Here is a 19,587-nt window from a genome sequence, read left to right as displayed (position 1 = left end):
ACAACTATTATAAACATGTAAGTTAGTATGTTAGTATGCATAAATATTTTTGAATGTTTCTCTTTTTTTTTGTGAAGCCGTGGTTTGAAGTACATAGCAATATGGTATTATTTGATAAGTAAAAACTTTTTAGAGGTTTAAGTCGACCTATTCACGTTAAGGCGCTATGGGGTTAAAGATTAATTAAAAAATCTTTAATTTTAATCGTTTATTCATTTTAGGTTCAATATTGTTTATTGAGGTCTATTATATATCATCTTATTTTACAAGTAAAAATCTACCTATTGCATAAAAGACATTTAAAAATATCTATGGTGATAGCAGAAAATCGGATAGTTTTCATGGTTCAAATATTTCGAGAACGGTTAGATTTAGGATTTGTTGTTTCCATTTTGTTTCATATGTCGTATCAGTCGGAAACGATGAAACAATTCTATCATTTACTTTTTTCATTATTTTTATTTTTCTCCAACGTTTTATGAAAAATATAAAGCTAGGACTTTATAACGAATCCATCATTATTTTGGCTATATTGCCACAGAATACTTAATAGTACCTAACGTATCACTAGAAACCTTCAGTACCTATTTAAACTTTTCCTCAAAGCTAATAAAGCGTAGTCACGGAAGGCTACGCCGGGCTACGAAGTGCTACGAAATTATAGGAATCCTACAGTTTAATCTTATAGAGGGAAATAATATTTGAAGAAGTTTATACTTCTTTTGTAAAATGTAAATTTTTGTTTGTTTAGATAATTTAACAGTATTTTTGTGTACTTTTAACCCATAAAATATGTCAATAGTCAACCTATCTGTATTATTTAAGCGCTAAATTCGGGAAATGTTAGACTAAATAATAGCGAAGAAATGTTAAATAGCAATAAGAATAAATTCAATCATTTGTTTTAAGTGTTAAATGGGACTATATTTATATATCCCAAGTAACTTGATTCCTCAAACGTTGTAATTTTCTTCTCCATAAATTATATTTATTAAAAGGGAATGATATTGCAACGTTTTGCATCGACATCTGATTAAATAGTTAAACATAGTGCATCCATGCATCTATTAAAAACCTAGATAGTTTAACAAATGTATTTCACATTGAACAGTATACCTATACTACATATATAGAGGTCTCCATCTATCGAGGATGTCACATGTTTTGCAACAAATGATTGCTTAATTGACGCATGTCCGTTACAAGAGTGCGTCGAGAGTCCCATTGATGGCGAGTATCGCAGGATATATCGCAGATCAATCGCAGCTCCCCTCCACGTTACCCCCAGGATCAGGATCAGTCCAGACAGAATGGCCTCAGTTCACTCCCAACTCTAGTTAGAGGTGCACGCGATCGCTCCAAAAATAGCGCGAAGTAATGCAGTGACATTCAATCAGTGTTTTCACAGTTGAACGGTGAGTGAATAGTTCTGGCACGTGTACTAGTGAAGATCTGCAAATAGTAAGTAGATTTTGATATAAAGCAACGAGGGCTAGACGCGTGGGTCAATTGACACCTGTCGATTGTAGCGATTCATGAATAGACTCGTGTATAGGTACCAATTTGCAAGTACACAGTTGTTTGTTTGAATATGTTATTAGATATTGATAAATAGACTTCTTTTAAAGTGAACTTCATCCACCTATACACGAGTATTGGGAATAACTACATTAAACGGTTTATTTTTTGTTTTCCAAGGATGTTTTTTTGTGTCTTTTTTGCGTGTATTTCCTAGGCTACTAATAAAACGTAGAAACAGATACTATGTATGAATTTCGTGAGTTATTTTTCTTAGAGTAAAAGAAGTGTGCTTGATACAATCCCAAACATTTAGTACGATTGTTTATCAAAGCTGGAACATACAGTAGGAGGGTGTATCTTAATGTACCTATATTCTTCAAGTTTTGAAAAATAAAGGGATTCACATGTGCGTCCATTTCCTTTAAAATTGTTTTTATGGAAATTATTACCTACTTTCAGTTAATTTATATATATATGCCCATCTCGTTAGGCGCCCGAGCCTATCCTAAAGCATGCATTTCCATTATGTTTATTCTATATAAGATAAAAATTAGAGAGATTAAAATTTAAAACTTATTTTTAATAAAAAATGAGTGGAATGACTTCGCAATAACAGGTATTACCGCCGCTATAAGCAATTGCAAAACTTTTTCAATAATCATTTTGGGCGCGAAAGTTCAGCTATTGACTTTTTATTATGTTAAAGGGAAAAGATGCCTTCCAAGCTTACTGACTATTAAAAAATATTATGTAAATTGGATAAGCAACAATTCACGATAGGGCTGTGCTACGCCACCCAGCTAAAAAGCCTAAAATCGAACATATAGGGCTCATAGGTATGTATGTTCGTACCAAGTTAATACAAAGATACCGAGTAAAGGTATATTGATAGAGTTAAAACTATGCATTAAACATACAGACTTTTATATAGCTATTCTAATATAAGGCTCAACGACTTTTAAAACTGATTCACAAAAAGCAAGGTCACTAGGACTATTCAATATACATGTCTGTGTCTAAACGTGAAAAGAAAATAAAAAAGAAACGGGCTTTTATTATAAAATCATAAATATCAATAAGAACTGAGGGTATGTACCTATATGAATAAAGCCAGCTTTTTCATAATGACTGAGCGACGCGAGGGTATGACTAAATAAAGAAAAAAGTTTTGTTTATTTTAGAAACGTTTGCGTTGTCGCGGTCTTTGTTTTTAATACTTAATGCTTTATCAACCGAATTTTATTGTGGATTCGGCTGTGAATAAAGTTGTAAATAAAATTTCATTGTAATGTCTGTCACACACACTACCGCTGTAAACCTGACTGGTGGACCTGTCAGGTTTAACCGAAGCATGTATGTACTACCTTGGTACTACCTATTAAGTATACTATGTTTCTATTTTCATTCAACATTTAACTGAATTCAATAATTTATATATCGTAAAATAAATTCTACAAAAGCACTTTATAAAAATGCATGCATTAAAAAACTGCATACTGCGGGATTAGATTGTCCATATTTATGTATTTTGAGTTTAAACTGAACATCTCTGAAATGCGTAATTAAATGTATACAGGGTGTCCCACTGTTGGTATACTAAGCTCAAAGGAGGTTATAGTTTTGCATACGCTGAGTACATAAAAAATACTTATAAAATTCCAGACGCATTTTTTTTTCAAATAGATGAATTCTTAAAACTCTATGTGTACACCCCTAACAAGCTACCCGCCCAACTTTAATACCAGCATGTGACCTATCGTTTAAGATTATATTTGTATAGACAAAATGCTCACATTATCGAAGCAGTATATGCCGGCTACGCGAAGTTAGAGAAGAAAACATGGATTTTCAGGAAAAATTTAGCAAAAAAATTTTGATGTTATTTTTTTGTTTAAGTATTTTTTACGTGATCAGTGTATGCAAAACTACAAGTCCCTTCGCGCTTAGTATACCAATAGTGGGACACCCTGTATATTGGTATGGTTAATAGTTAATAGTTCCGCTTACACATTTCAATTTATTATTTTCGTAACAGTACACCTATTTTAGTAAATTACTGTTTTCTTCCCTTAGTAAATTACTGTTTTCTTACACATTTGATTAAGTAACGATGTGTAGATATAGATTTTGTCAAGGAGTAGGTATATTTTGTTATTTTCTTCACCTACATCCTACTTATTACATTTAATTATTATTAATTGATTATCATTTAATATGTAAACATTACTACCTATTATGAAATAAGGTTTTCTATTTTGCAATTCTAGTAAATTCCAATAAGGACAATAATTATTACTTACACCACAGACTAATAATAATATACTACGTATACAACTTACACTTTACCAAGGATATTTTTTCATTGTTATATTTTCATACGTTTCCTATTCATTAGCTAAGATAATTTAAAATTGGTTTGAATTATATTACTCATGTTTCTCTTATAATAGCCAAACTATGTAGATTGTAGTATAACTTAAATTTAACATTTCTATTCATATACCTACTTATCGTTATGGAAACCTCCATACTTATAGCAAAACCTCCAAGTATTTCTATCGAATACTTCCTCTACTCTTCACGTCTTCATACTCGTTGATTTCCCATTTACCTAGATTGTATCCAGAATATCAAAATGTCAAGCCACATCCGATCTGTGCATTCCTATTGCACAGAAATTTCTTGAAACTGTCAAGTGGGAAACCCGTATTCCCGTGTCACTATGTAGAAGGAGCGTGTTCCGGAACAAATCGGAAGTTCTACAATTTACTGTAGGTACCTCTTGGTAAATCTTGGTGACACATATTCTAATTTTCTGATTGATTATTGAGACTTGATTATAATGGGGCTTGTATCCGAGACAAGTTTAAGTCAAGTTTAGCATTTGATTTATTTGACTTTGATGATGTTGATTAACAATGTATTTGTGTAGTTTCAAATATAGGTTAATGGAGGATTCTCTTACTTCGAGATACAGGTCTTTAATTTTTTTTAATGAATTAATTTGCAAATTAATATTAATTAAATTATCTGTATGTTCGCGTATCTTCAACAATGATCCGGGATATAGGTTGTCATATGCCAATGTGGAGAGTTTTTATAGTTAAAGGAAAATATTAACGCAAGTTCTAAATGATACAGTTCCACAGAAGTTTCTGAATAACGAATATACATATTCTATAATATAACGTTGATTAAATTTAAATAATGCGATCAGATATTATTTTTTCATTTCAGACGGTCAATTAGTGTTATATTACACCATTTTAGATGAATTATCACTAATTATTATCAATACTTTATAATCTTTTAATCAAATTAGAAAATAATGCTTTAGTTCAATGGTAATAAATTAAAGATGTTAATGAATTCCTTTTAATTTAAATAATTTTAATTATGTTATTAAATACTAAATAACCTGCACTTCTGCAATCGATATGTGAAGAACATATTTTATCAACATAACTCTTATATTTATTTCATTATTTGTAACTTTATTATATCGACATAATAGTGAAATGGGAAAATTATAAATTATACATAGTACTAGTAGCTTTATGTGCTTTTACTGCGACTTCGGCATCAAATACTTGCTAAATGCGTATGCTGCAAATAATTAAGAAATAATTACCAAATCAGAAATGCCTTATAAGTTACTTACATCTAAGGCTTGTTTTTGCTGACATAATTCGGAGCTAGTTATTAGGTAAACATCTCACGCATGTAGGTAATCATTTACCCATGTTGCCACGCGTCTAAATGGTTTCACGTGGCTTATTTATGTAGACTTAGAATCCAAATTACTTTTATTTTACGAGTATCTCATGAGTCTCTACTTGACTCAAAAATGATAGAATATTATATTATTTTAAGGCAAGAAATGAAGAAGAGAGAAAGAAAATGTTAATTAATAATATTATGACTCCACCCATGCGATGGATCATAGATACCTATAGGTCATAAAGTTATGTTACATGAATTGCTATTCACATAGATGCTTACAAGTATTAATATCCGGAAACGTGGACGCGGTAATAACTTTTTAATATTCAATACAAATTTTAGAATTAAAGAACATTTTAATTTAACATTTCGTTAAGTCTTTATTTTGTTTATAATTAAAGTTAAAAGTAGTAAGAGTCACATAGAAACTTCGCATATCAGCGATTATAGTTCGCGTCGCGTTCGCCGGAAGCACTCGTTGTACAAATTGCATTTGCCATGCTTTATCATCATTTGTTAATCCACTGTTCTAAGTACTCGTGATTTTATAGTTACGTTTTGTTCAATGCTGAGCTATCTTTTTGTTGGGACCTTCAAATAATGTCACTCGGAAACGAAGTTTCAAAACAATCAGCAAATTAATAAATGTACGACTTATCTTTAAACTTTAATGCATGTCCACTATAATTACTGTCAAGTACATATTAAAATGTTGTCCTCTAATATATCGATTTATTAAGTTTCATGTAAATATATAGAGATTGTGCAACTTGCCCATGATGTTAACTATATCAAGATACACCGTCATAGTTCCACTTTCATTGTCCTACAGCTACCTATAATTCGGGCTCAGCAGCCACGTGTCCGTCAACTTGATTGAAATAGCTTCTGTTACCAAGTATCAAATAATCCCTTATGTAGGTCGATGAGAACTGTTGTCACGAAACGGTACAAGTGGAGATTATGAAATAAGTGCTTAAGACTTAACTCGACTATCTACCTGAAAAATTAATGGTGCTAAGATTTTATTAACGCCGAGTTTATTTGTTCTATTTTAAAATAGAGTCTGATCAAATTTAAATTAATATTCAAGCAAGTACGTATAATTAATTAAGAATTTATTTGCCAACTGAAAACTTGAATGGGTACCTAGTTACAATCTGTTAACAAATAAATATTTAGTAAGCTTCGAAATTGTAGAAACAGATTATTTTTGGTAATTTTCTATGTTACTTTTACTTTGACACCTTCACTTAAATCCAGTAGGCATACCTACGTATGTATAAGCAATAAGCATGTATAGATAGCATTATATCTTACACCTACATAATAAGGAAGCGGCACCGAGCCCTTTGAGTATGACGAAACGCCTGGTTATCATTAGCCCATTAGCATTGCCCTATATTTCGGCAGTGACTAGATCGAGTGTACACTTCCAGTCAGGTAGCTAGATTGGTGTGCGTGTGACCGAGGGGAGCGATCGGTTACACTAAATAAAGATATCCGCGCCGGCATCCGCACGGGGAAGCTCCCACGTGTTGTTACGGCTGCTGATTTTTTCTGCAAGATTGCCAATTTGGCAACTGCTTTTGGCAAGGTTGCGTGTGGCAACCCTGGGTGACTGGGTCATGGAGTTTGTTGATTCTCATCAAAACTCCCCGAGTTTTTGCGCATTGATTTCTACTTTATAGAGCGCTAGAAAAACTGAAACCCCAGATAATTTTGAACGCATGTTTATTGATTGGCAGAAACAAAATTTATAGATATTTGTTTGACCATAATGAATCTACCTACATATATTAATTTTTATTATATTGCAATTTAATATAATTATCCATACAAAATCTGTAATGAATTACTTTCTATTATTAATTCCCTCGTAGCGTGCCAATTTAATATCCCTTGAACATCACAAAATATAGTCTCTACATAAGTATCTAAATGTGAAAATGTGATAGGTATTTGGCGAAAATTCGAAGTAGTAGTACTGCATGCGCTAAAAGATAAACTTAATAGATGAAAATAACCAAGTCAAGTATCAAATTATTTATTTTATTTGAACTATTCCTATTATTAACTATAGAGGGCTGAAACTAATTCACTTCAAAAAACTAATTCACTTCAAAAAAGTGAAAATAATTCACTTCAAAAGTTAATATCACGACCAAGATTTAGAAGTTACTGTAAGCGAATGTGAACAGCAATGTATGTGGCATGTAACATTTAACTTCATGACCAGTTCATCCATGATCAGTCACTTAGGTAGAGACATAATATTATTATTTACCATTTTCTTATTCCTCCTTCTTCGCTCGCATTAAAATAAAATTATATTCTATCATCTTAGTGTCTTATAAAGGCTCATGAAATGCTCGTTTAATAATAGTGATCCGAATTTTAAGGCAAATAATATACACATAGCCACGTGAATTCAATCAATCCATAGATAGCGAATATGTGTTCCTCCTGTTACTTGTAAGCACATTACCACATGAACCCGTCGCGTGTTCGAAAGAAAAACAGGAACAGAGAGACAAGTGTTTTCCATGTGTTCCATGTTTCAGTTTTGGTTAAATATAAAAAAGACACGTAAATGTACAACGGAAATATAATTACAATAAAGTGTTAATAGAGACGTATTCCATGTTTTATAAATAGAAAATAATTCAGATGTGAATCGATTGCGAGACGCCACAACAAAAGTGATTCATCTTAATTAATAGACGATAGAATACAATGTGAATGTCAGGCAACGGGCACTATTCCAAAGACATTGTGATCTGTGATTGTTATTTAATTATTATTGTCTTAGGGTCACCGTTCCATATCATCGTCAGTGACCCAAGCTCGACTTCTATTGGCAATTATTTATGACGGTTCACGACACAGAATGTGACCAAAGTCATCGTCAGAATAGAAAATTATAATTGTTTATTTTATAAAGATTGTAGAAATGGAACTTTTAAGTCTCTAATGTGTTCTCTAAATATTATGTTCTCTTCTAAGTTAATGTTTACTCTAAATATTATGTTCTATTAATTTCTGCTTATAATAGTCGTTATAGAAATTGATATACATATATAAATATTCGTCTTTATTCTTTTCCAGAAACGGTATCACAAGATGCCGCTCCAAATACGAAGGGAGGGTGTCACTAGCTTCCTCCGGCAGAACCTCTTAACATTACTGACAATTATCGGGGTGGTCGCTGGCACTTTACTGGGATGGGGGCTGAGGGCCACAGGGTACGAATGGACGAGGCGAGAGGTTATGTACTTCCAATACCCTGGGGAATTGTTCTTGCGAATGCTGAAGTGCTTGATCGTCCCGCTTCTAGTTTCGTCCATTGTGTCTGCGATTGGATCTTTGGATCTTAGTTTATCTGGAAAGTGAGTATACAAATAGTTGAGCTTGTTTTCAACACCTTCTATGATACCTTCAGAGGTATCTTTTAATAATATTTATTTCCTAACCTATTTCTCTCACAAATATCAATATATTTTTCAGTCCATATCAAAAATGATAAAAGATGTATTAACTATTAACCTTCCAACATTACCTTCCAGAGTAGGTCTTCGAGCAATCATCTACTACATGACGACGACGGTATGCGCAGTCATGCTCGGTATAGCTCTGGTCACTACCATCAAGCCCGGCAAATCGTCGGAGGCGTTTCAACAGCCTAATGCGACCAAACTGGTCACTAAAGATACCCTGACAGCAGATACACTACTCGATTTAATACGGTAAGTATTTTCATTATTAATGTCGTATAAAGTTATGAAACTTAAGAAAATAACAGCCTTAACAACTAACATAAAAAGAGTAAGTCACGATTTGTTAAATTGAGTGACTTTTCATTATGCATAAAAATAATAGGGCAACGTCTTAATAGTAGGGGAGCCCAGGATGCTAAATGTGGATTTACTCGAGCGTCACGGGAACCTATTAGAATTGGTAGATTAGACCATAGCGAGAAAAAAAGGTCCTATAATGTTTTCACTTTTAGCGGTGGGGAAGGGTTTTTTGATTTTTTTTAATTTAAAAAAGAAAAAAATTGGCTTGGAAATACTCAAGCGCGTTAGATATTGATATTTTGCATGCTCCAGGACGTCACTGAAAAAAAGTATACGTTAATCTGACGATTTAAGTGGCGATTTAATCGCTATGAAGAAAGGGTAAAAAATTTAAGTAATATTATTCGAGCGCGTCAGATTAATATATGGGGGGGTTAATTACAATATAAGAAGTCCCCATTTCGCTAATCTGACGATTCGAGCTCAACCTTAGGAAATTATGGATTATTCAAATTTTCCAGCGGGGCCCCTGAGCGCACCCACCAACTATAACTGCTCATATTGACTAGAGGTACTAATGAATAGCTAAGGTACCGTCCCTTATAGTAATCTGACGCGCTCGAGTAAATCCCAAAATCCCCTCTTGGGCTCCCCTACTTAATGTTTTTAGCTGTGGTTTTTAGGTAGGGATCTATGTATTTTTTAATGATTTTCAACGTAGATTAGATGCAGTTGCGTATTAATCCTATCCTGTGTACAGTTCAATTGTTCAGATGAAATTTCAGACTCAATTTATAGTTAAGTAGATATGAATCGTCATTACTCATCGGCTTAACTAAAGTGTATGTAATGGAAGCATTCAGATTCATTCATAATATACATTACTACTGCTACATTACTGAATTGAGTATTTGAATAAAAAAAAATTATTGATTTTTTTTATGTATTTTGAAACTTTATTATTAATAATATTGATATTTAATGCAAATGACTTCAAAAAAATTTTTTTCCGTTAATTATAAGCAATTAAAAATTGATGAAATTTAAATTAGAATCACGTGACTACAAACGCGCCATGACTGGTCACCATAGATAGTGACGTCATAATGTTATAGCTATTAACTGCAGTACATATCGTTTACGGCTATTACACGTGACTAGACAATAATATTGAAAATTTATTGCTAAGATACGATTTGTTTGTTGGTTCCGAATTAGTTAGTTAGTTACGAAAATAATATTCTTGATGTTGATATACAATTTATGATCACCGATTTTTGTCAGGAGTTGCCTTTGTAGTATTCGTACATAATGGTACAAAACGATTACTTTTGAGGTTCGCCATTTTTAATATAAATTTAAATAATATAATTAACAATTAATATAATTAATATGTAATTTAATAATGACAACAAAATTAAATAATTTGGAAAATCCAAAAGTGCACGCCTCATAATTTTTTTTTAATAAATATTTATTAATTATTATTTTTGTTTATTTAATAACAATTAAACCACATCGAATCAGACCCTGAAAAATGAAAGGGTTCTATTCCTGAGCATACTCAAGCGTAAGAGAAAAAAAAAGACTCGATTAGTAAAGTATTTCGGTCGCTATCGTGTTAACAAGAAAAAGGATCCGCACATACAGACACACGGACGTCCAAGACAGAACTTTTTTAAACTGTTTTTTAACTAGTTTAAATAACAAAAATGACATCAAAAATATCATGAACGTTAAAAATAGTGTTTTTTCTTAATATGTGTGTGTATGTATTATCTTACAAGTGCAATGTATGATACGTAAGGCAATTTTAAGTTTGAAAAATCTGATGTTTTGCGCGAAGTGACAGTAGTACCCACCTCAACGCTTCGCTTATGAGGCGTGCAATAGATCAAAACACTGTATTTATTATTATTATTAACACGCTTTTATTAGCTTCACCTGTATGTTTGTATGTAACCGACTCCTTTCGAAGTTTCGACTCGATTTTGACCCACTTAAAACCGACGGATTTTGTTCAAATTTTGAACACTTATCAAGGTCCGATGACAATACAATAATATCATAAATTTATCCTGATAAGGATCGCCAGTATCAGCTTAAAACATATGTTTGTATGTAACCAATTCCCTTTCGATTCGATTTAGACCCACTATAAACCGACGGATTTAATTTAAATTTGTATACTTATAAAAACCCGGTAACAATACAATAATTTCATGAATTTATCTTATTATCCTGTTTAGTTTTTCAAACTATATTTATTTTTCTATCAACTGCAATGAGTGAAAACTAACATTATGACGTCACACGCGCTCGGGTGACGCTTCGGGAGTTGTCGGCGTGTCTTCGGTACTGGATTCAAAGACTAATTTTTATTTTGAAATAACTTTTGAATTATTGCAAAAAAAATAAAAATAAAAACAGTTTTGTTATAAAACTAATATATAATCTTTCCATTTATCACAAAAAAAAATTTCATTCAAATACTCAATTTTCTTTTTTTCTTAGATTTAGATATGATAAAAGCTTAGACTTATAGCTAACTTTATGTTAATATTGGTTCACTGACAAGTCGCTGACATATGAATTATTCTTAACTTTCCTTTTTCTGAATTAAGCATTAACACGGGTACTAATTATAAGGAAATTTGAAAAAAAAGAGCACAGTTCTGTCCAACTTGACTCTATAACGTATTACGTATATATAACCGAAACCCGAATTCCAAAAATTATTTACTAAAAATAATAAACATAAACGAAACATCGTATGTACAATTGTTATACATTGTACCTACTTCTACCACACTCGAAGTGCAAAAACAATGATAATTGTCAATTTATGATAGTGCAAATTGGCGTCGTAGTGCTCTCTCGTCAGTCTTCATCATCTATTTATATTGTGTTCTACTTACTAAGATAGGGCTGAACATCTAGTGACAAGATATTTTTATGATTATTCGTATTAGCTTTGAGGTAAAGTAGTTACTTTCAAACAAGCAAAGCTTTTCGTATGAATAAATTAAACTACTCTCCTTCTTATCGATTTCATAGTTAATCATTAACTTCCCTTAACATAGGATTACTGGTCGATTTTTAACGAATTCTTATGTCTCTTTTAACCAAATAGATAGGTAGGTCAGTTATTCTAATAAAAATTGCAAAAAAAAAATAGTAGGCAATATTGTTATAGCCATCAGTCAACATAATCAACAAAACTGCCAAGTAGATATAAGCGCTGTAATTACCATAATATTTTATACATCAAGATTTGATCACTACGATATTAATATTATGCATAATAATAGTCGTATCATAAATAAATTTCCTGAAATTCATCTTGATAACCCTTTAACACTGGCGATCAATCAAACTAAAGAGCGTCAGTTTATTGTGTTAACGGGTTGTCAGGTGGCTACAAGTTAAGATTAGAGTTGGGGGAAGTCGACCTGTTGAAGTGTTGACCGGAATCTATGAAGCAATCGAGATATTTTGTTTTGGAGCGTAGTTCGTTTTACCTTGCCTTGCTTAACCTTGTTTTGACAATTTTTGGAACATTGTATCTACGAATCTAGTATTTGATAAGATTTGCGAATAATTCAACTAATAAATAACACAATTCTATTTATTGGAAAAAGAACAGCTAGGCGAGCATTAAATCTTAAATTTAGGGAGAAATCCATGTAAAAATATTTTTATCAGATATCAATTATTTTTTACTACCTAAAAGGCCGACACCAAAATTATCATAATATATTATTTTTTAATATATTCATCTTATTTTATTCTTACTTCTTATTTCATTAGTAACCAGGTATTGGCTAAAAAAACTATAGATAAATATATTTTCTGTCAGATTCTATACTTTTAATAAGTTTATTTCGTACCTACGCAAGATCAGTGTGCGGAATGTGTGGATGACTTATGGGGTTGGTAGAGTCTCAACAGCAAGGTTATTTCAATACAAGTAATTCCTTCCTATGACTTCTGTCTTTCTTATTCACACTGAATCCAATATATCAAGGTTGATAGTCCTTACAAGTAACTCGTAAGTACAATAACAAGGGAAGCGACCTAGTCCATTCATCATGTGCGAGCATCTTCTAATCCGTTTAAAAGATTTGCCCTTCGTGCTCTTGTGTTTAGACTTTAGGCGATGATTGGTCTATAGCTGTGATTTTATGAACCGTTTAACTTGTTTATTAGAAAATTCTTATGAGATAGAATAAATAAGAGGATAGACCTTTAACTCACAATTTAAGGCAGATTTTAATGCTGCAGATCAAACGTAGAGTTGTTGAAATGTATCGTTTAATTATTTTGATCTGACCAATATATACTTAAAAGCAGTTTCTGAAATAAATGATAATCGGTAATAAGATAAATTCTTTTAAGAATGTTGGAAATAATGGTAATCTGAATATGCTTTAAAATAATTTCAGAAATGTTTTTCCTGAAAACATCGTGCAAGCGACTATTTTTTCATATCGCACAAGGCTCGCCTACGATGTCAACGACACAAAAGCTATAAAAGGTGAGTGCTACGCATGTTCTACGTAATATTAATTAAATTATATCATTGAGAAAAAAAAATCGTGCTTAAACCTCAGGATATGATTATAACCACTTAACTACGTAAAATATATTTGAATTTGTTTACCAGCTCGGTCGTAGAGCACCAAACTCGTCAAATTTCATATAATATGAAAAATGATCTTAGCATTTGGTACTTTAACATTGTACAATTTTTTTATTATACATACTTGTACTTTACATGAAAGACTAAAGAGTTCTCGAGGAAAATTATACAGGTGAAGTGAGTCATTATGTTCTTTGCTTTAACTTTTCAGATTTTAAATTAAAGATATGTGAACGTTCTTTCTGGCTATAAGTATTATTTTTGAAGTGAAAACTTCTTTAGCGGCGTTGAGCACTTTTTCTGTAATGGGTAAAAAATCTTAAACTCGCGTCAGGACACGTGACCTGCCCCCCTAGTCAAGTGGCTTTCTGTTAGCGTAGCGTTCAATAGAATAGACTACGAATGTATGAGATTGACGTAGGCTGTAGATAAACGTATCTACGGTATAATAGTCAATGGCTATTATCGTAAAAGTAATCAAAGTTTAGGGTCTTTTGTAATTCTTAGAAACAAAGCACATGCATGCAGTAGCCTGAAGGCCCGCTTCGTCATATCTAGTTTGTTACTTATCTTTTCACAAGGCACACCAAAACATATTGTTGAGTTAACTGTGAAAATTGTAACATGTCGCAAAAAAGAAAACAAATCAATATCGAAGAAAAATCGCGTATTATTTCAAAGCTACCTGGCAAAAGAATATAGTGTATCACACTCGAAAATTTTAACCGTTTGGAAAGAAAGGGAGAAAATTCAAATCCGGTTGTTACAACTATCGGTTTTTACGACTCAATATGACTAGTCCCTTCGATGTCGTTATAACAGATTTTGACTGTATATCCCTTCCCCTATAGTCTAATTTTACGGGCCAAATTAAGAACGATTCAAAATATATATTTATTAAAAATACTGCAGCACATACTAATGCTATTTATTAATTTCTTAAATAATAAATAACCTTCGTTTTTATAATTTACAGGTCATCTAGAAACATACAAAATAGAAGGTGACTATCAAAAGGGCAGCAATGTTTTGGGCTTGGTATGTTTCAGTATTGTTCTGGGAATAACTTTGGGCAAAATGGGAGACAAGAGCCGGCCATTGCAAAACTTCTTCCACGCGCTATCTGAAGCTATGATGATCATCACTGGATGGGTTATTTGGTATTTATTCTTTTTAAGAGTATTTCATTAGAAGTCTTCTTATTGTCTTATTTTTACAAATTTTAAAATGCCTAGCTATATCTAGTATGATAATAACTTATTTGAGTAAAAAAAAAGCTCTATAATATTAAATGAAACATTATCAATACATATTGTTTTTGCTCAAATATGTCATTATCATACTAAATCAAAGTAGCTTATATGGTTTGTACCGGCTTAATTTTTGTTGTAAGCTTAAATAATGCTAAAATAAAAATTAAAGCAGCTTATATTGCTTCCATATATATCAATTCCATAAATACAATTTAAATCATTTTTAATTTCTAGAACATTATTAAAACCTAACCTTTTACAGGCTATCACCCCTCGGTGTTTTCTTCCTAGTGACAGCTAAAATAATGGAAATCGATTCATTCGCGGAGCTAGTTGGAAGGCTCGGTCTATACTTCATGACAGTACTACTGGGTTTGTTCCTCCACGGTTTTGGTACGTTGAGCATATTGTTCGTCATTGCGACGAAGAAGCTCCCTTGCCGGTATATCGCTAAGATGGGACAAGTTATGGCCACTGCGTTTGGTACTGCTTCAAGGTAAGTTTACATGGGAAAAAGATTTTAAGACATATTTTGTAATAACTTGTATATGTCTACGTGTTCATCCATAGATGACGATAAAATTTCTTTTCTCTCAATCTCCATTTTTATTAGGTTCTAAATAACTACTTACTTTCCATTGTCCCTGGTAAATTTTGAACTTATTATCTCATCAAGCCTATAGTTTTTACTACGTAAAAGGAAACATACATATGTTTCCTTTTGCCCAGGTCACCTGCAAGAGATCACTTAGTGATATGGCCACATTTTCTGGATTTTATTTTTTCTGAAATTTTAAAATAAATCTTCCAGTTCAGCAACAATGCCAATAAGTAATAACGATAGGGTGTTGTGACGAAATGGGGCTCGACTCTCGTATAACCCGCTTCGTGATTCCCATCGGAGCCACAATTTTAACCCTGCTATAGATGTTAGCTGTTCCTGAATTTATTTTCTTACATTTTTCCTGAATCCTTAATCTAAAGCTACTAACAGGAAAAATTGCCTTATTAACTTCAAATTTAAAATCAATATATCCTAACTTATTCCAGTTCAGCAACAATGCCAATAACGATAGGGTGTTGTGACGAAATGGGGCTCGACCCTCGTATAACCCGCTTCGTGATTCCCATCGGAGCGACCATTAACATGGACGGCACAGCGCTGTATGAAGCCGTGGCTGCTATATTCATTGCTCAGTTGAGGAAGGTGGAAATGTCCTTTGGAAAGATTATTGCTGTGAGGTGAGAAAGTTAATTAGTATGCATCCACCATCATATATTTTGAAGGTATAATTTTTCATCCAGTTTGACCAGTGATATAAGTTCGTTTTCATTAGTTTCGAATTTTGAAGAATAAAATATTGTTGATTTAAATTTCGATAATATTACGAATAATCCCTTAAAATAAAGGCTGAATGACATTCTGCAACTTGCAATTAGATTTGACTGGTATCTCTCTCTCTCCCATCCCCATTTTTTGAAGTGAAACTTCTTAAGGCGCTAAAATTTCAAGGTCACAAGTCACAACATGGCAATACCGTCACGTTATGGAGTAAGGCGACGATTTTGTTATCTTTGAATCTTGTTAAAGAAGTTTCACTGCGCGTGTGCTCGGCATACACGCTCTTTTTCTCCTTTTTTATTTTTCACTTTGAAATGGTTTTTCCTTCTTTCTTCCAGTGTAACAGCAACGGCAGCAAGTATAGGTGCGGCGGGTATCCCACAAGCCGGTCTGGTTACCATGGTGATGGTGCTCGATACCGTCAACTTGCCCGCTGAAGACGTCTCCATTATTCTTGCGGTTGATTGGCTGCTGTGAGTTTCTGGTCCTTTTATTGTCCAAATATGTATAAACTGTCTTTTGGGGAGAAAGCAGAGATTCTTATCCACTAAAACTTTAGCCAAATCCAAAACATAACACCAGGATTCAGGAACTTCTAGTGTAATAGCAAAAGCAGCTAGTATAGCTGCAGCGGGCTACAAGCCGGTCTGGTTACCATGGTGATGGTGCTCGATACCGTCAACTTGCCCGCTGAAGATGTCTCCATTATCCTTGCGGTTGATTGGCTGCTGTGAGTTTGGTCCTTTTATTGTCAAAATATAGGTATACTGACTTTTGGGGAGAAAGCAGAGATTCTTATCCACTAAAACTTCGGCCAAAGCCAAAGCAAGGCAGGTATTCTGTGAGTTATTGGTCTTTTTTTCTCAAAATATAGGTACTCTGTCTTTTGGCGAGAAAAGCAGGGATTCTTACCCACTAATACTTTAGCCAAATCCAAAACATAACACCAGGATTCAGGAACTTCTAGTGTAATAGCAACAGCAGCAAGTATAGGTGCAGCAGGTATCCCACAAGCCGGTCTGGTTACCATGGTGATGGTGCTCGATACCGTCAACTTGCCCGCTGAGGACGTCTCCATTATTCTTGCGGTTGATTGGCTGCTGTGAGTATTTGGTTAAAACTTGGACTTGGAATCTTGCTTCTTTGATTTTTTGACGTGACGACGTCTTATAATTCGATAAAGCCGGCTGCACGCACGAAAAAACATGACTCATGCGGCGTTACCTCGCTCTGAGGCGTTCCATGTAAGGCTTGAAGTGCAAGCGAGAGCGCGGAACGAGCGACAAAGAAGCACAATCGGACGTTGTCACGTTCAACTATCGTCAGTAAACCGACTTTACAGACAATTAATTTTTTTCTAGATACATGGGAAAAAAAGGGGACATTTTCCATTTTTTAAATTTTTACCATTAAGTTAAGTATGTACTTCTTTCTTTATATATATAAAATTTTCATGTCACAATGTTAGTCTGCATACTCCTCCGAAACGGGTGGACCGATTCTCATGAAATTTTCTGTGCATATCGGGTAAGTCTGAGAATCGGCCAACATCTATTTTTCATATGTACCACGGGCGAAGCCGGGGCGGACCGGTAGTATAAATATAATTCTGGATTCATTGAAAATTAAACAATTGATTTAGCTTCTTGTGTCCGTAATTCCTTATTTTTCTTTCCACATTTCAGCGATCGATTCAGAACAACAATTAACGTAGTGTGCGACGCGTTAGGTGCGATCATCGTGACTTCTTTATCCCAAGCCGATATTGAGAAATCTCGAGCCGTACAAAACAATGACAGAGAAGGCCCGGCGCATGAACTCAGCGATCTAGAGAAGGGCGAACATTGAAACGTTATAACGTTCATAACGCACCGTTATAACGATATAACCGTTATCGTTACCGGTATCGTTATCGGTGGCAAACGTTTATTGTAAGAACAATTTAGTGTGAGTATTGTAGCCATGTTGTGATTAATTTATTGTGTTGAATTGTGTTATTGTATGCCATTTGATACATTGGCAGTTGCATTACATAATATTATAGTACATTTAACATATTTAGTTACAGTTGAAAGAAAATGTATTAGGTAGTTTGGAATTTAGATTTTTCATACTTGAAATTCGGTGATAGTACTTTTACAAACAAAATTGAATGTACGTAGATTATGAGCTTAAAACTATAATATGTGTGTTCTCGGTGTGCCAAAACACTATTCGATGAATTTATGAAGTAGCAGTTTTTTAACTCTTTAACCACGAAAATATTTATGGAAAATTATGATTAACGATGTATATAAAATAATAATTTTGGAAAATCTTTTTGGAAATTTGCTATGAAATTTTTCTGAACACATCGGTAGAAATACGCATTATATTAGTACAACTGTACTATTTACTTCTATCATTCAATACTATTTACCTATCCTAGAAATCCTTATATTTTTTGTATGTACATTGAAATCATAACTTATCGTATGGTTGTATTTAATTGTGCGCCTGTAAAGTACATTATATCAAAAATAGATTATTTAAGTAACTTGTATAATAGTTATGTGCCATAATAATAGTTGTAAATTAGAATTTAGTCACCCATAAAATTCTTGCATTCCAATTGATATTTGTTTAATTTAAAAAATATTGAAATACTCAATCGTTTTGAACGAAAATTATTTTAATTGTGTTGTCACATATCAAACAAATATGTGGATGAGTAAGTAATCTTTATAAAGGTTAAATAACATGGTTATTTGTATTGTTTACTCAAAGTTTACAAAAGGTTTAATTTGTTCGTAGTATAAATATTACAATAAAGGTGTTAGAAGTAGAATATCTACAATGTATGTTACCAAATATTAAGTAATAAGGCAATTTATCGTGTTAAATTAAATGTGTTCGACATACAACTCAGTATTGGTTTTAATAATGTATTATGAAGCAGTTGTCTAGTCTATTGTTTTCGATAGCTTGTGTATAATGTAGATAAATAGATACTCTATGGTCTATGAGATAACGGTCTAATTAGCATGACATGTAACACGTTCAGTTTGACTGTTGCAAGATTAATGTGAGGACAAAAACTTTAACTATATTTTATTTAAATAATTTAATAATAAATAACTTATTACATTCAAGTGTTCTTTTTATTTTTAATGCCTTCATTACTTTGACTTAACAGATAGCAGGAAAATAACACCAACAACTCGAAAGTAATGTATGAAAATGTTCATTTATCGTTAAAGGGAAGCCATGAAGGGGAAAAATAAAAGACTCTTCTTTAATAAAGTAGTAACTTTATTTTACATTTATGCC

The 19,587-nt window shown here is 32.8% G+C and overlaps 1 protein-coding gene and 1 long non-coding RNA gene across 4 annotated transcripts in view; both read left to right on the top strand.

Annotated features, from left to right (window-relative positions):
- LOC149481526 (uncharacterized) overlaps positions 1 to 19,587 on the top strand; it is a 125,491-nt gene that overhangs the window by 16,837 nt on the left and 89,067 nt on the right. The window lies entirely within an intron of this gene.
- Positions 1,325 to 19,409, top strand: Eaat1 (Excitatory amino acid transporter 1). 3 transcript variants are annotated; one of them, XM_089704970.1, is made up of 9 exons: positions 1,325 to 1,415; positions 8,353 to 8,633; positions 8,811 to 8,990; positions 13,487 to 13,578; positions 14,660 to 14,843; positions 15,199 to 15,432; positions 15,987 to 16,178; positions 16,617 to 16,751; positions 17,964 to 19,409. In XM_089704970.1, the coding sequence occupies exons 2-9, from the start codon at positions 8,368 to 8,370 to the stop codon at positions 18,124 to 18,126; spliced, it is 1,446 nt and encodes a 481-aa protein (XP_089561096.1). In that variant the 5' UTR covers positions 1,325 to 1,415; positions 8,353 to 8,367; the 3' UTR covers positions 18,127 to 19,409. The 3 variants fall into 3 exon arrangements, with proteins under 3 accessions (XP_089561096.1, XP_089561097.1, XP_089561095.1); XM_089704971.1 differs by lacking the exon at positions 16,617 to 16,751 and adding an exon at positions 17,246 to 17,380 and having other exon boundaries at positions 1,333 to 1,461; XM_089704969.1 differs by having other exon boundaries at positions 1,333 to 1,461.

Source organism: Colias philodice, chromosome 16 (assembly GCF_061535455.1).
Source record: "Colias philodice isolate Cphi_HAF_F1 chromosome 16, ilColPhil1 Martin Lab GWU primary, whole genome shotgun sequence".
NCBI lineage: Eukaryota > Metazoa > Arthropoda > Insecta > Lepidoptera > Pieridae > Colias > Colias philodice.
Note: the sequence above shows the minus strand (reverse complement) of the source record. Positions and strands in the feature narration are given on the sequence as shown.

Bases quoted from the DNA above. Each gene is read 5' to 3' on its own strand.
- Eaat1 (XM_089704970.1), top strand. From the start codon at position 8,368: ATGCCGCTCCAAATACGAAGGGAGGGTGTCACTAGCTTCCTCCGGCAG. The intron at 8,634-8,810 runs GTGAGTATACAA...ATTACCTTCCAG, and splicing joins GATCTTAGTTTATCTGGAAA to AGTAGGTCTTCGAGCAATCA. The intron at 8,991-13,486 runs GTAAGTATTTTC...AAATAATTTCAG, and splicing joins ACACTACTCGATTTAATACG to AAATGTTTTTCCTGAAAACA.